Here is a 17,560-nt window from a genome sequence, read left to right on the forward strand (position 1 = left end):
GCTATTATTAAATGTGATATTTAAGATTATGTGCCTGAGATAGCAATCATTTGGAGGCTGCAGGCATCTGCATAGGAACGGAAAGAACAGATGCTCTCTTGGCGGTACGCGCCGGAGCTATATAAAAAGAGCGGCAGAGGCAGTAGTAAGCTCACTCCGCATTAGACCAACGCCTAGTCCACGCGAGCTTAACGTCCGATCGCGCCTCGCCTCGGGTGACGTCATAGCGGGCTGTGACATGCGCGTACTTAGCAATGTAAACGGACATTGAAAATCGCGAGGACTGTACACCGTCCTGGATCGTTTAGACTTCGGTAACAAACTATTATTGTGCCGTCCGTGTGAAGTATAATTCCGCGTGGCAAGTGGTGACTAACTCCACTTTTAAGGCGAGCATTAATCTTTTTTTTTTAACATTATTGCGAACTATTAATAGAGCACCGTTAGTTAGAGTAATGAACTATTCGGGAGGAACTTGCTGTAGAAGTCGCCTCTGAACTATTAAACGATTGGCTGAATTAACAATATTTAATGTCTTTAGCATTTTCAGAAGTTTCGAGTAATTTGTGTGAGCCTTTAAGATAATAAAGTCTTGTTTGGAACTTTAAATTTTATTGAAGCAGCCCTAATCCCGTGAAGAACTATGGATATTTTTCGTTTAGCTGGGCTGTACAGGAATGTGGCCGTGCAGACTGGGAACTAAGGTCAGTAAGTTTCCCTTCGCTTTCTGACTGGCCACCAAATTAGTTGCCAGGCTCGCGTGATTTAAGGTGGCAATGTTCAACTTTCATTCAACATTAAACAACGACTTCTTCGCCGTCCCACATATGTTGCATCGGCAATAGTCTGTTACGTGAAATGAACATTCAAACAACTCATTCGACAACTTCTTCGCCGCCCCACATGTTGCTAGTTGCAAGAGATTTTGCAGTGAACACAGTGCAAGTTGTGTGGATTGTTGATATAAAAGATGTGTATTGGAATACATAATTCGATCATGTGACATGGATTCAAAAAGAACTGAAATACCAATGGAGGTGAGGAAAAATATTGAGCTCAGTGGAGAGGGCTTTTCATTGCAGAAAATTGTGGAAATTGTTAGGAGCCATGCAAGTGTCCAAACCATAATAAGAAAATACAGGGATCAAGGACGTGTAGAAAACAAAGCCAGATGTGGACAATCACCAAAATTATCTGACAGGGAGTGCCGACACATCATTAGAAAAGTGAATGTAGTTCCCAGAATTACAGCTAGGGAGTTGACATTAGATGTTGCAAGTACTAGTGGAAATAATGTTCATCCCATAATAGTACAAAGACTGCTGCACAATCATGGATTTGAAAGTAGAACAGCAAGGAAGTAACAATTCATAAGCAGGGTAAATGAACAGGAGTGCCTAGAATTTGCAACTATGCACTGAAATAAAGATTCCACATTATGGAACACAGTATTTTTCACAGATGAGAGTAACTTTAACCTCTTCCAGTGTGACAGACAGAAAAAGGTGTGGAGAAAAAGGAATGAAAGAGAAATCTTGTCCCATCAGTGAAGGATGGTGATGGAAATATTGTTGTTTGGGGTTGCATGGCTGGAGCTGGAGTTGGGAATTTAGCATTTATTGAAGGTATTATGAATAAATGGAAGTGTATCACCATCTTCAAGGGGAATCTGAAGCTATCTGCGGAGAAACTGGGACTAAAAACAGACTGGGTGTTTTAGCAAGACAATGACCCAAAGCATATGGCCATTGTTGTAAAAGAATGGCTACTTTACAATGCACCAAAACAGTTGCATTCACCTCCCCAGTCAACAGATATTAACCCAATTGAACAGCTTTGGGGAGAACTGAAGTGTAGGATAAAAGAATACAACATCAAAAGCAAAGATGATTCAAAAGCAGCCTTAGTGAAAGAGTGGAGTAACTTTACACCTGTGTAAAAAAAATTGTGAAAATCATCTTAGTATATTTTTACTTTTGTATCTGACCACTGTTCCATTTATATGCTCAAGATGTCAGTATATGGAATTATTATTAATTATGTGATGTATATGTTTTTCAATTTCTAACATGTCTGTTTATGTCACAGAAAGTGAATACATAATATTTTCTGGATTGAGTTTAACTTAAAGTGTTATTTTTAGGGTGTATGTAGACTAATATCGAACTGTAGTTTGCTACTTTACCCCCCAGCCAGTCCATCTCCATTTTTTAAATTCTTTAGCACCACTCGTAGCCAGTCATTTCTTCCAAATTTAGTTGCTATCTTTGTACTATTGTTGCAAATCCATTATTATTACAACTCCGAAATGCAAATTTCAGTTGCCAGTTTATTGCTACTCCCATTAATGTACATTTATTATATTTAAAAGTGATGATACATTAATATGGCCAAACATCTTACAAGTTTTTGCGATGAGAGATCTCTGTCAAGAGTGAGAGGTGTTGCGGGAAGAAGAAATATGATTAATGAAAATATATAAAGCAATGATCTGTACTTAGAAAGGAATTCATCTGTCTGTGCAGAGTCAAAGGGAGACAATGGGCCCAATGAACTGAAATTTGAACATTTCCCAGTTTTTTTTTTTTAGTTTCAACTCATTTGTCTACGTTGTCGCCACAATTTATATCTTGTGTTTCTACAAATGTCCTCACTTGCATTTTCCACAATTACATGGAAATTATTCTTACCATAAATCAGTGTATTTTCATCGTTAAGCTAGAATTACAGGATACAAAAACATTGTGTGGCTCACTAGTTACAAAACTAGCAGCTTTAAAAGGATTACTACTGACTGATAAGTATCGAAAAGTAACTAACAATGAGGAAAAATAATTATATGAAGACTATATGTCCATAAAACTTAGGGTGGATAAAATAGTGTGGCAAAGCAATTTCATAGTGTGCGTGAAAAAACCTTAAAAATACAAGATTTTGAAATGTCCCAAAGAATAAAATATCTAGCTTCCAAGTTTGACTAAAACGTAGTCTACATTTCCTTGTAGCCCAAATGACAGGCATCACACATTTTTTCTTTTGCATAATGGGTCATAAACTACCTTCTGAGCAACATCAAAACAGTACAATTCATACTAAAAAAATCATCCAGGTATTTTCACAGGAAATGCCTTGTGCAATTATAATTATTCACTATTCAAATATGTTTTACATCTAACAATGTAGTAGGAAAACTCCTTATATTCTTATAACTATTCCACTGAAGAGTGATACAAAACGTAATATCAAGCGATAAAACTTTATTTATTTCTATTACTGTCACTTTCTGGAGGGTACATGGGAGTTATATTTCGTGAGTTTTAGATATCTATGGCTGCAAAAGGTGACTACTTAGAACTGGGAGTGAATGCCCTTAATCACATCTTGGTGAACCCAGCAGGGTGGACCCAAATACCAAGTCCAGGTAATCACACAGTGCAGTTGTTAGTGCCAGTAAGGTGTTGCATCACTATGTAGAACAAATATAGATGAGCTATTGCATCACTATGTAGAACAAATATAGATGAGCTATTCACCTACCCCTCCCCCCATGAACCATGGACCTTGCCGTTGGTGGGGAGGCTTACGTGCCTCAGCGATACAGATGGCCGTACCGTAGGTGCAACCACAACGGAGGGGTATCTGTTGAGAGGCCAGACAAACGTGTGGTTCCTGAAGAGGGGCAGCAGCCTTTTCAGTAGTTGCAGGGGCAACAGTCTGGATGATTGACTGATCTGGCCTTGCAACATTAACCAAAACGGCCTTGCTGTGCTGGTACTGCGAACGGCTGAAAGCAAGGGGAAACTACAGCCGTAATTTTTCCCGAGGACATGCAGCTTTACTGTATGATTAAATGATGATGGCATCCTCTTGGGTAAAATATTCCGGAGGTAAAATAGTCCCCCATTCGGATCTCCGGGCGGGGACTACTCAGGAGGATGTCGTTATCAGGAGAAAGAAAACTGGCATTCTACGGATCGGAGCGTGGAATGTCAGATCCCTTAATCGGGCAGGTAGGTTAGAAAATTTAAAAAGGGAAATGGATAGGTTAAAGTTAGATATAGTGGGAATTAGTGAAGTTCGGTGGCAGGAGGAACAAGACTTCTGGTCAGGTGACTACAGGGTTATAAACACAAAATCAAATAGGGGTAATGCAGGAGTAGGTTTAATAATGAATAGGAAAATAGGAATGCGGGTAAGCTACTACAAACAGCATAGTGAACGCATTATTGTGGCCAAGATAGATACGAAGCCCACACCTACTACAGTAGTACAAGTTTATATGCCAACTAGCTCTGCAGATGATGAAGAAATTGAAGAAATGTACGATGAAATAAAAGAAATTATTCAGATAGTGAAGGGAGACGAAAATTTAATAGTAATGGGTGACTGGAATTCGAGTGTAGGAAAAGGGAGAGAAGGAAACATAGTAGGTGAATATGGATTGGGGCTAAGAAATGAAAGAGGAAGCCGCCTAGTAGAATTTTGCACAGAGCACAACTTAATCATAGCTAACACTTGGTTTAAGAATCATGAAAGAAGGTTGTATACGTGGAAGAACCCTGGAGATACTAAAAGGTACCAGATAGATTATATAATGGTAAGACAGAGATTTAGGAACCAGGTTTTAAGTTGTAAGACATTTCCAGGGGCAGATGTGGACTCTGACCACAATCTATTGGTTATGCCCTGTAGATTAAAACTGAAGAAACTGCAAAAATGTGGGAAATTAAGGAGATGGGACCTGGATAAACTGAAAGAACCAGAGGTTGTACAGAGTTTCAGAGAGAGCATAAGGGAACAATTGACAGGAATAGGGGAAAGAAATACAGTAGAAGAAGAATGGGTAGCTCTGAGGGATGTAGTAGTGAAGGCAGCAGAGGATAAAGTAGGTACAAAGACGAGGGCTGCTAGAAATCCTTGGGTAACAGAAGAAATATTGAATTTAATTGATGAAAGGAGAAAATATAAAAATGCAGTAAATGAAGCAGGCAAAAAGGAATACAAACGTCTCAAAAATGAGATCGACAGGAAGTGCAAAATGGCTAAACAGGGATGGCTAGAGGACAAATGTAAGGATGTAGAAGCTTATCTCACTAGGGGTAAGATAGATACTGCCTACAGGAAAATTAAAGAGACCTTTGGAGAGAAGAGAACCACATGTATGAATATCAAGAGCTCAGATGGCAGCCCAGTTCTAGGCAAAGAAGGGAAGGCAGAAAGGTGGAAGGAGTATATAGAAGGTTTATACAAGGCCGATGTACTTGAGGACAATATTATGGAAATGGAAGAGGATGTAGATGAAGACGAAATGGGAGATACGATACTGCGTGAAGAGTTTGACAGAGCACTGAAAGACCTGAGTCGAATCAAGGCCCCCGGAGTAGACAACATTCCATTAGAACTACTGACGGCCTTGGGAGAGCCAGTCATGACAAAACTCTACCAGCTGGTGAGCAAGATGTATGAGACAGGCGAAATACCCTCAGACTTCAAGAAGAATATAATAATTCCAATCCCAAAGAAAGCAGGTGCTGACAGATGTGAAAATTACCGAACTATCAGTTTAATAAGCCACGGCTGCAAAATACTAACGCGAATTCTTTACAGACGAATGGAGAAACTGGTAGATGCAGACCTCGGGGAGGATCAGTTTGGATTCCGTCGAAATGTTGGAACATGTGAGGCAATACTGACCTTACGACTTATCTTAGAAGAAAGATTAAGAAAAGGCAAACCTACGTTTCTAGCATTTGTAGACTTAGAGAAAGCTTTTGACAATGTTGACTGGAATACTCTTTTTCAAATTCTAAAGGTGGCAGGGGTAAAATACAGGGAGCGAAAGGCTATTTATAATTTGTACAGAAACCAGATGGCAGTAATAAGAGACGAGGGGCATGAAAGGGAAGCAGTGGTTGGGAAAGGAGTGAGACAGGGTTGTAGCCTCTCCCCGATGTTATTCAATCTGTATATTGAGCAAGCAGTAAAGGAAACAAAAGAAAAATTTGGAGTAGGTATTAAAATTCATGGAGACGAAGTAAAAACTTTGAGGTTCGCCGATGACATTGTAATTCTGTCAGAGGCGGCAAAGGACTTGGAAGAGCAGTTGAATGGAATGGACAGTGTCTTGAAAGGAGGATATAAGATGAACATTAACAAAAGCAAAACGAGAATAATGGAATGTAGTCAAATTAAATCGGGTGATGCTGAGGGAATTAGATTAGGAAGTGAGACACTTAAAGTAGTAAAGGAGTTTTGCTATTTAGGAAGTAAAATAACTGATGATGGTCGAAGTAGAGAGGATATAAAATGTAGACTGGCAATGGCAAGGAAAGCGTTTCTGAAGAAGAGAAATTTGTTAACATCGAATATAGATTTATGTATCAGGAAGTCGTTTCTGAAAGTATTTGTTTGGAGTGTAGCCATGTATGGAAGTGAAACATGGACGATAAATAGTTTGGACAAGAAGAGAATAGAAGCTTTCGAAATGTGGTGCTACAGAAGAATGCTGAAGATTAGATGGGTAGATAGCATTACTAATGAGGAAGTATTGAATAGGATTGGGGAGAAGAGAAGTTTGTGGCACAACTTGACTAGAAGAAGGGATCGGTTGGTAGGACATGTTTTGAGGCATCAAGGGATCACAAATTTAGCATTAGAGGGCAGCGTGGAGGGTAAAAATAGTAGAGGGAGACCGAGAGATGAGTACACTAAGCAGATTCAGAAGGATGTAGGTTGCAGTAGGTACTGGGAGATGAAGAAGCTTGCACAGGATAGAGTAGCATGGAGAGCTGCATCAAACCAGTCTCAGGACTGAAGACAACAACAACAACAACAACAACAACAACATTCACCTACCAACCAACCCACAGTAGCTCACCAATATCTGTTACAATCTCAACTAAATGCATTATTTCTGACACAAAAACTAACTATTCATCCCTGTTTGCATGTGATTTGCAAACAGACTGGTATTCATCATAGGCTTCAATATTTATAGGCACTTAGACCCAATATGAGACTGCTCTGCCAAAATTTAATGTAGTTTGCACATGATACTGAACTCTACACTCCCTGGTATGCAGGTGTAACATTGGTGGGGTTGTTGGAGGCCCTATTACATGTTCTAGTTTCAGGGTTGTTTGCATTCAAAGATAAATGGACTGAGGGAAGTTGGCATGGCTCCAGGCCATGAGGCATGCCTAGCTACTATTTTAACTGTACTTTGCTATAGGATGGTGAACCAAATAGGTAGAGCATTGACCTTGAAACCACAACTGTAACAACTTTTTTTGTTCAGGGACAAAAATTTCAGAAGCCTTACATCTGAGGAGAGGTTTTTGATGTTGAAAGGAGTTATACAATATCAAACTATATAAATCTTTGGATTAATAGTCTGCCACTTAACCAAATAGCCTCTGATGCACACAAACGATGATTTATCCCACTACAAGGTGATAATGGATTTTAATATGGATGTAGAACAAGAACTAAAGACTAATTTGTCAGTGAGAAACTCTAGATACATTAACAGAAAGTATTTTCTTGCAGAAAAAAACAAAAAAGAAAACAAGAAAGGGACTTGACAAGTACCAAACAAAAGTAAACATTAACCTGACCACATTTTATCAAATAGTGGAGAGATATACAGCATGCAACAGTCCTAAATCATTTCCACATTTCAAGTGCCCTTAGATTCATAAGCTAGAAAGAAACAGACTAATGAAGCCCAAAGACAGAAACATCATCATGATAACTGTTTCAAATAATATGGTGGTACATACGGAAACGAAAGAAAAATTTGGAATAGGAATTAAAATCCATGGAGAAGAAACAAAAACTATGAGACTTGAAACTTCCTGGCAGATTAAAACTGTGTACCCGACCGAAACTCAAACTCGGGACCTTTGCCCTTCGCGGGCAAGTGCTCTACCAACTGAGCTACCGAAGCACGACTCATGCCCGGTACTCACAGGTTTACTTCTGCCAGTACCTCGTCTCCTACCTTCCAAACTTTACAGAAGCTCTCCTGCGAACCTGCAGAACTAGCACTCCTGAAAGAAAGGATATTGCGGAGACATGGCTTAGCCACAGCCTGGGGGATGTTTCCAGAATGAGATTTTCACTCTGCAGCAGAGTGTGCGCTGATATGAAACTTCTAAAAACTATGAGGTTTGCCGATGACATTATAATTGTCAGACAGCAAAGGACCTGGAAGAACAGTTGAACAGAATTGACAGGGCCTTGAAAGGAGTATATAAGATGAACTTCAACAAAAGAAAAACAATGATAATGGAATGTAGTTGAATTAAATCAGATGATGCTGAGGGAATTAGATTAGGAAATAAGACACTTAGGAAGTCATTTTTGAAAATATTTGTATGGAGTGTAGCTATGTATGGAAGTGAAACGTGGAAGATAAATAGTTTAGACAAGAAGAGAATAGAAGTTTTCGAAATGTGGTGCTACAGAAGAATGCTGAAGATTAGATGGGTAGATCATGTAACTAATGGGAAGAAGATGAGTTTGTGGCACAACTTGACAAGAAGTTCTGTAGAATATGCATCCTTGTCTAAGGTTTACAATAGAGTTGCAGAAGCGTAACAGCTTATTGGTGACAACAGGCAGGAAACTGGAAAACTTGAATTTAAAAAAGTATACAAATACCTTTCCAGCCAATCTTCCTATAATTTATCACAATATTTCAACTGTGTGATGTAAATTCTGATCAGCAGTAATGTTTATATCACATAAGTACTGAACTTTTCTGGTATAGACAGCTTGAAGTTTACAATGGCTAACAATCTCCACATACTCAACAGAAGTTGCCTGCAGCGACTGCTAATGTATAACTTGACTCATTCCACATCCCTGGTGGCCTCCTCCTTAACCTGGAATTTGCAGAGCACTAAGCCTGCATGAGTTGCTAATAACATTGTACTATTTATTTTTAGTATAGATAAACTCCAAGAACTAATAGAACTCAAGAGAGTGAAACTGATGGATAAAATGAAAATCAATTCTAACACCACTTAACTGATGTACAATATAACAAATATTAAAAAGAAAATAGTGTACAAATTACCAAGCACGTTGCAGAAGTTGAGAAGCTTCTAAATTAGTGGCAGCTGGAAACACTAGACAGAGTATAAACAAAAGTGTTAAATGCCATGGGGTGCTTTTGAGAATCTAAACAGGGTTTCAAATTCTGATGTGTCTGAAAAACAAAGCTTACTGTTAGTGAGTTTATCAATCTTGACTTGTGGCAGGAAATACATACTTTCAACATAAAAATTATTAAAAAACTGAAGGTTTAGTGTAATGGAAATACAAAAATGTTAAAACAAAACCTAAAGAATTTGTTATAGCTGAATGTATGTTCTGCAACAAAGTTCAGAGTGAAACCTCAGCAACTACCATTTTCTTTTAATGTTCTTTACAGTATCAATAGAATCAACTCAGACAAAGCTGCTAGCCATCAGAACCAGGCGCTCTTATTGGTAGACGAGATGTAATAGTTGAAGAATAAGACTGGTGAAGCTTCAGGATATAGGAAAGGTGACAATGGATTCTGGGTCAAGGGAGATTTTATGACTAGAAAGAAAGCGACATTGAATAAGCCCTCGATGACAAATTCTGGCACGAGGGGGCTTCTGGTTATAAAAGCACTTTACATCTTCCTCATGTTTTCCACTTCAAATATTAAAAAAAAATATTTAAAAGCTACCAATTATAAATGGAAAAGCTACCAATTATAAATGGAAAAGCTACCAATTTTTAAATATTTGAAGTTAATGGGTGTTCGCAAATATCTTACAACCTTGTACTGTAGACACAGTCTTAAGTATTCTAAATGAGTTTCCAACAAAATCAAATACCAGCTTATTGTTGATAACTCCACAATAAAAATTTTGGGTGCAGGTTAATTGAAAAATTGTAAACTCAGTTACAAAATGTGGTAGTTCTCGGTTTTCATATTGACATCTAACAAATTATGTGACAATCTCAGAACTGGCAAAAATTACTAAATTCACAAACACCCCCAGTGAAATGAAGCTACTACTATTATTCCTTCTTATTACATGGCATGATATGTAATACTTACTTGAAACTTACAGTATAAAATAAAAGAAATTAGTAATTCTAGATTGTTATTTACAGAATCACAATTACAAAATTTGTTAATACTGTTTCAAATGTGCATTTCAAGCAACATGCTGCTACATATTTATAAAGACAAACCATTTAACATGTTCAATGATTTTTATTTTTAAATAAGCATTCCACTATGGAATTCATAATAAATTAATCTCACCAACTTTGAGCCAATAATGCACAGGGAAGCTGCACAAAAGCCAAACACAGTTTAACTGGTGCAAAAACATTCAACCAGTAAACATTAAAGCATCTCACTTAATACATCACTTTTCAACAGACAGATTTATTTATCTTATATAAACCAAACAATTACACAAAAGTATCGAGATTCACAAAGTGCTCACAATTTAAAATAAAGAGCGACTTTGATACCACATGAGATAAGTTAGCCATCTGAGGTGACAGTGATTCCTTTTGCAAGACTTCTGTTTCTCTCCATAATGAATTGTTATGAACTGCATAAATGAATCCTGATGTCTGCTATAACTTAACACCTTAAATATTTATACGATTTGTAACGGATATAATTATTTTTTGCAAGTTCCGACAGAAATTCATGAACAACATCTCCAAAATTCAACCCTATACTTTAATTTTCATATGTTAATAGAATTATATTGCAGCATCCCATCTTAAAAGTTATTTTCTGATTAAATTCTATCTTATATGCAGAATTGCTTTATAAAACTCTCACAAAATGATGCAACTAGAACTCTGGATGATAGTGCACTAACAGGTATTAGCTTTAACTTTTTACTGATGGGTACAAGCCTTTACTCTCTGAACAATGCTTGGGTTTTTTTTTTTCAAGCTGAATTTAGGACTGTTGTAATGAAAGCAAAGGAAAACAAAAAGTGAACAACATGAAAACAGGACACTTCTATGTACACATTCTGAAACACATGATGTCCATTACAAATTAGACAAAATTGAGCTAACTTTAAAAACTGAATTTTACAGAATTGTATATGCATTAGAACACAGTACAATTCTTGCCTCACAATAACAAAATTAAAACAAGTTATCCAGTGACTACTCAGAACTACTTATTTTATGGGATATTAACAGTTTGTGTTCAGTTTCTGTTTTTATGTTAACATTGTGCTCTTTATGTAAATATCTTATACGTAAAGCATAAATGTAAGTAACATGTGAATCCGAAGTCCTAGATCCAAGTTGATGAATGAAAGTTTCAGTAACAGCATTTTTAAAAAGGTAAGTATGATTATGAAATACAATGAAGACCTTATCAACTGACGGTGTTCAATAAAAAAATTTAGGCATCTTACAGCAACTCAATATCCTACATTACTTCGTTTGAAATAAGCAAGAATTAACCTCAGTCTTTGCAACAATCACAATGACAACGAGCTTGTTCCCAGATTTGTTGCAAATATAACTGATTTTCTTCCATTTTTCATTCACTTTCAAGTTTTAACACATACAGCCACCTTCAGAATCCTGTTGGTCATTTTGCTGGGGTGTCTGTGTCTGAAGATCAACAGCTACAGAAAAGTGGTTAAGGGAAAATATGAGTAACTAGATTAAACAAATTACAGTAGAAAAATCCCAGCAACAAATCAACTCATTTATATCAACCATAAGTAAAAGTTATTCAGAGAAACCTAACATTTTTGTGAACTGAAGATCAATTAGAAAAAGTTATTTTTAAGACATGCATTATATTATTCATATATAACCATATAAGCATGCTGATTAGTCCACGAAGAATTAGATTCAAATGTTTTAACGTCACAAACAGCTTACACACTACAATTTTCCTTTCATCATCCTCTTGGTCCATGTTTGATCATAGTTTAAGACACTTAATTCTGACAGAACAACCTTTTCCAATCTAAAGCACAAAATGCATGCATGCAGCGCAAATTCTTTTTATAAGTCATTCACTAGCTATAAACTGTAATGCAGCATTGAATGACAGTTCCACAGATGATAAGTTATATCAGTATGGATTGTTATTTAATTTTTTAAAATAATTTTCTCTTTATTGCTACACTATGTTCTGAAGGCAAGACAACTGATGATTTCTGCAATTAAAATACATTTTTGAACCAATACAATTCTATGTTTATTCATTTACCACTGGCATCCTTACCCAGGAATCAGCCAAATATAAAGGGCAGTTTTGCAATTTAATTCTTGTTAGGATGGAAGAAAATATAGAAACTGTATGAATTCTGTTGCAACTGTGGGTGTAATAGGTCTTATAGCATTGGGGAAGAAACATACACGTTTTGAGCCCAGTACCTCGATTCCTTTAAAAGTTTGTAGCTATTTTTGATTAGTTAGAACAGGTACATGAAGCTACTTAATCAGTAATCACACTTCTGTATGAATAATATGCTAGAGTTCCACGCAGCTGAATCAAATGCTACACCTGCTTCCACGACGTTCACAAGACTTTCAGATTATGTGACAGGCCAAATTTTGCACATCCAACAGTGAATTTATGTGCCTCTATATTGTGTAATACAGGTAATCTACAAACATTTCATTATGCAAATTAAGCATTGCCTATACCACTAGGTATTTCCTGAGCAGGGTGAAAGTGAAAATTTGCAACAGGGTTACAAACGCCAAATACTGTGGCTTCCCATAACCCCACCCGCTTTGGCACTCTTACCATTGACACTAAATGCTTATTTTTACTTACTAGTTTATCTTTCAGAAGGAATAATCTGGAAAGTGAACAACTTAAGGGAAGTAGAACCATAACAACTGACTTGATTTCCGCAAGTCTCCCAAAAATGACATTTTACCTCCATTCTAGACAGTTAAATTTGTTGATAAGACTTATTTTAACTTAAATCACTTTGAAGTTCATATTGATGCAGCAGAATACTGCCCAAATTTGTTGGTTTCTCTGTAGGCATTATGAAACTAATGCCTTGTCTAGCACAAATCAGCAGTAAAGTGAAGACATACGTGTGTGTGTGTGTGTGTGTGTGTGTGTGTGCTGTGTGTGTGTGTGTGTGTGTGTGTGTGTGTGTGTGTGTGTGTGGGGGGGGGGGGGGGTAATAGTACCAACAGATGAAATGCTGTATCAGGTTGATTTGCTTCATTCAAAGTCACATAATAGGCAGAGTTTACTAATTTGTTGTGACCACTGGATTTTTTTGTTTCATTCTATCTGGGACACGTAATATTTAAAAATGACAATGCTTCACTTGTGAATGGATAATAAATCATTTTCCAATTTATATTTTCAGAGATGATCACTCACCTGTCTCATGAAGCAGGAACCAATTGATAGAAAAACTAACAGATGCACATTCATGGTCTCTTAATATATCATATCATAGTTCTTTGGATACAAAATCAGAAGAAAAATACATTACGATTGAGAAGTGACTGATCTAATTCTTTTGCCTTGCAGTCATGGAGTTGCTGGGCACATACCTGGTGCGGATACTGCAGTGGAATTTCTATATGAAATTAATGTGCTCTCCAAATTTTCTTTAATGTACTCCAGAATGTAGCAGCAGAATTTGTGCAATAGGTTTGTAACTCAGTCATGAGGTCTATTAGTACATTAGCATTTCAATATAAGAACTAATACTTACAGAAAAATAATTATAAACGAAATAGATATTGAAAATGTTTTAATTATTCAATTCACAGATGACAAATGCTTTTAGCTTCTGCAGAAGACAATCTCAAAGTAATGAAACTTCCATTGGAGGAACAAAGCAAAGCCAAATATTACCCAGTAGGTATTACTGTCACTAACAGGAGTTAAATTACTGACTATGCAGTGTATGTGACACTTTATACATTTTGTACCACAAACATCTCAATGGCACGGACAGAGAGGGAGAGTAAGTAAGAATAGAGTAGGGAAGAGGGGAAAAAAGAATATATGTTGAGTTTACTTTCTCAATATTTTCATCTCTTACGTGGATGTATAGCATGAAAGTATGTAGTTTTCAATACCTAAAGCAACAGTAGTTATTTGTATAACATCAAATTTTCTGCAACGGATTTCACACAGCAGGTTCAAATTAATCATAGCCACATTTGGTATTTTAACAAAGTCTATTTGATGAGCCATGATATGATAAAAATTTCATTGTAAAATATTGAAATAAAGACACTGTGACACATGAACAAAAACACAAATATAAAAATAAATTAAGTCTCACATTTTTATTTCCATCTACCTTTACAATTTTTTTTTAGTTTTCAATTCTGAAAAAACTATATACAGACATCTCCAAACATCATTAATCTATCTACCTACTGTTTAAATTGCTTTAGACAGTCAGGTAAGATTGAAATGCTCAATGCATTAATAGAATTGCTTTGTAAAACTGGGTAAAAAGTAAAAATTACATTAATTGAACTACTATAAACAGTAGTCACAAATTTCATGCAGATTTCTACATATGAAGCATAAAATTTCCAGAAGTGGAATCAATTCTGCAATGAAGATTCATCTTAAAATGCACTTCACAAGACATTCTATGGCAACATACTGTTCTCTGCAGGTACTATATAAATAAAAATATCTCAGCTCTCAAATGAAGCCAAGTCAGATTAGGTAACACTGAGTTATTAAGCAAAACTTTTAATTTAATATAATGGAATGATTTGTATACTACTGAAGGCTTCACAGATTTACTATTTTATTTACACATGAAATAGTTACTTCAATTACAGCTGAAGACTAAAAATAACTTATGTACAATGCGCATTCATATTAATAAATGGCAAGTCATATACAAAACAAATGATGAAAGCCATTGATAATGACAGGTTACTGTTTTTAATGAAGACACAATACAGTTTGATAAACTGACATCAACGTACAAGTTCTGCAACATACCCAAATGAAATGTGAGCCTTGTAAATTGTCTGTATATCATTTCTTTTCTTAAAGAAATTTTTCTACACCATTTACGCACAAATTATGCGGATATGCACAGATGCCACTGCACACAATTTTATTTGTCTGCATATTTCCAATATTTTTATGGAAGTACTTGCCATTGATCACTAAAAAAACCTGCATGACAATCAGCTTTAACCCTCAGTGGATAAGAAAACACAACCTTACTTAATTCCACAGTTTCTCAAGCTGCCGATGCTCACGAACAAATTAGTTCTGAAAGCATTATTCTGCTGGCACACAGCAAAACAATTACACACAATTCACGTAAATCTCATTTGAGGAGCACTGACTAATACCTGATCACGTTGTGTTAATGTACTGCAACCATGTGTTTTTGCTCCCATGTAAATTATAACAAACCAGTCTTCCAGCAAAAGGAGACTTCAGTAACCTTTCCTTAAGCATGAGCACCCTCCCTCTTGGTTTTTCACTTCATTGGGTGTATCCTTTAACACAACCTCTTGCACTAAAAAAATATTAAGGAAAATAATACAAAACTACACAAAATAATTACGAAGTCACAAAAATTAACATAAAGAAATGAAACTGAACAATGAGAAGAATAAACTAAAGTTTTTCAACAGGCAGCGTGACGTATGAAACTTTCTTTTCAAAGTGCATTAAAACAAATCAATAAAAACCAAAGTTTTACTGGCCAACTTCAGGGCTGCTTTGAGATTGAAGCACAGATGTGGTTACAAACTGAGGATTTAACAAAGTATCTACTGCTATTAGATTATTAAAAATGTTGCCATTGAAAAAAAAAAACAAAAAAAACACACGAGAGAGAGAGAGAGAGAGAGAGAGAGAGAGAGAGAGAGAGAGAGAGATCCCACACATGACAGTGACACGCATCATAGTTGTTGGCAAGGCAAGAGACAGTCTCTTCCAATATATGATACTTCAAGGGCACTTAACTACACGGCAACTTCCATTTTTTTAAACCAATATGAAAATTAATGTCACTTGTTTAACCTGAACCAAGTATGTACTACTACAAAACAACTGTTGTTCATTTCCTTCTTCATAGAAATGGATGTTCACAAACCGCCAACAGATGGATTAGCCTGAATGTCATACAAGTATAGCGAAATGTTCAAAACTGCCATTTTCATCTGGAATCTACATCAAATCTTATTTCTGCATTATTAACAGTTGTGTGAAACATACAGGTTTCTTACACTCTGTGTGATAGAATGGGCATCAGGCCATTCTGTATGAAGGCAGGGACATATGTATAAGAAGAAAATTATACTGCATATAATACTGTCTCAGTTGTTTTAAAAATACTGCTGTAGGAAAGAGGACATGCACAATCCGGAAATAAGGAATTTGTATATAGCATGCAAATAAATGAAACATTTGAACACATTCAAAATCAAGGAATTATTGCCACTTAAATATTTAAATGTTGACTAATATATTGCTGCAACTATTTGAATTATGAGGATGAAAAATGAATTACAATTATACAGCCAAAACATGTAACTTATAGAAATTTGAATATAACACAAAATTCTGAACTAAAACTACACATAACAAACAAACTAAATAAAGTTGAATATGTACTCAGGTAATAATACAGATACCCTACAGCTGTAAGATCTCTGCTCATCTCATAACACCTACACAAACTTTGACTACAAGGAAAGGATTTTCTGAAAGTGAAGTATCATCTAAAATGAAGTCATTTACTTGCGAGTTTCAAATTTGTCAGGATGGTATGAAGAAAGACAAGATTCATAACAATTAAGATTGGGGAGGGGGGGGGGAGACAGACGGACGGAGGGAGGGAGGGAGAGAGAGAGAGAGAGAGAGAGAGAGAGAGAGAGAGAGAGAGAGAGAGAGAGAGAGATATTCACAGTCTTCCACAGTGATCAGACACAGACGCTTCTGATGTTAAGGCTCACCACTTCGATGTTTCATTTCATCAGAGTAAAAAAGGGTATGTGAGGACACAATGATGTTCGCTCCATAAATAAGGGAGTAAACAGCTTTTGGATGTTGAAAAGGTGGGCTGGTAATTTTAATATTTGTGAAAAGAGCTGCTGAAAGACTGTGCCACATCTACCGTATGTTCTGTCAAACAAGAGCCAAATGATGTGCGCACTCACAACAGTGCCACTGCTGTTGCTTTTGCTGCCACACACTAGTCAATTCTATTTGTCTATCCATGCACATCACCACCTTGCATGCTTTGACCAGTAAGTTATCCTGTCACAGATAAAACAGCTGTAGCAAAGTTTTAACACTTTTTCCTCTCGTATCTATTCAGACTTACCTGCTGTAAGTGACATTAGTTTATAACAACATAATGCATTTGAAAAGCTCTCACCACTAGATCATGGAAACTTCTTGTGTTTACCTGCAAAGCTCTTTAGTGTGTTTTTCCAATGCAGAGAATACAAAAAGGGTACTTCCCTGTCTCTCTCTGCCTCCATAGTAGATATAATTTTTATATGGCCACTGTATGATCTCGAAACTTTTATACTA

The 17,560-nt window shown here is 36.4% G+C and overlaps 1 protein-coding gene and 1 long non-coding RNA gene across 3 annotated transcripts in view; one reads left to right on the forward strand and one right to left on the reverse strand.

The window, feature by feature from the left end:
* Positions 1-10,241: 10,241 nt before the first annotated feature.
* The window catches only part of LOC126277900 (ras-related protein Rab6), an 88,710-nt gene continuing 81,391 nt past the window's right edge, over positions 10,242-17,560 (reverse strand). The window contains exon 7 of one of the 2 annotated variants that reach the window (XM_049977467.1): positions 10,242-11,660. In XM_049977467.1, coding sequence (XP_049833424.1) covers positions 11,590-11,660 — 71 coding nt within the window. In that variant the 3' untranslated portion in view covers positions 10,242-11,589. Of the gene's footprint in view, positions 11,661-14,297; positions 15,534-17,560 lie in introns of those variants that run through there. The other variant, XM_049977459.1, reaches the window with a different exon arrangement.
* LOC126277909 (uncharacterized) lies at positions 13,188-14,504 on the forward strand. The gene is made up of 2 exons (XR_007550620.1): positions 13,188-13,675; positions 13,798-14,504. It is a non-coding gene; the product is annotated as an uncharacterized LOC126277909 (long non-coding RNA).

The sequence above is a fragment of the Schistocerca gregaria genome, chromosome 1, assembly GCF_023897955.1.
Source record: "Schistocerca gregaria isolate iqSchGreg1 chromosome 1, iqSchGreg1.2, whole genome shotgun sequence".
NCBI classification, from domain to species: Eukaryota; Metazoa; Arthropoda; class Insecta; order Orthoptera; family Acrididae; genus Schistocerca; species Schistocerca gregaria.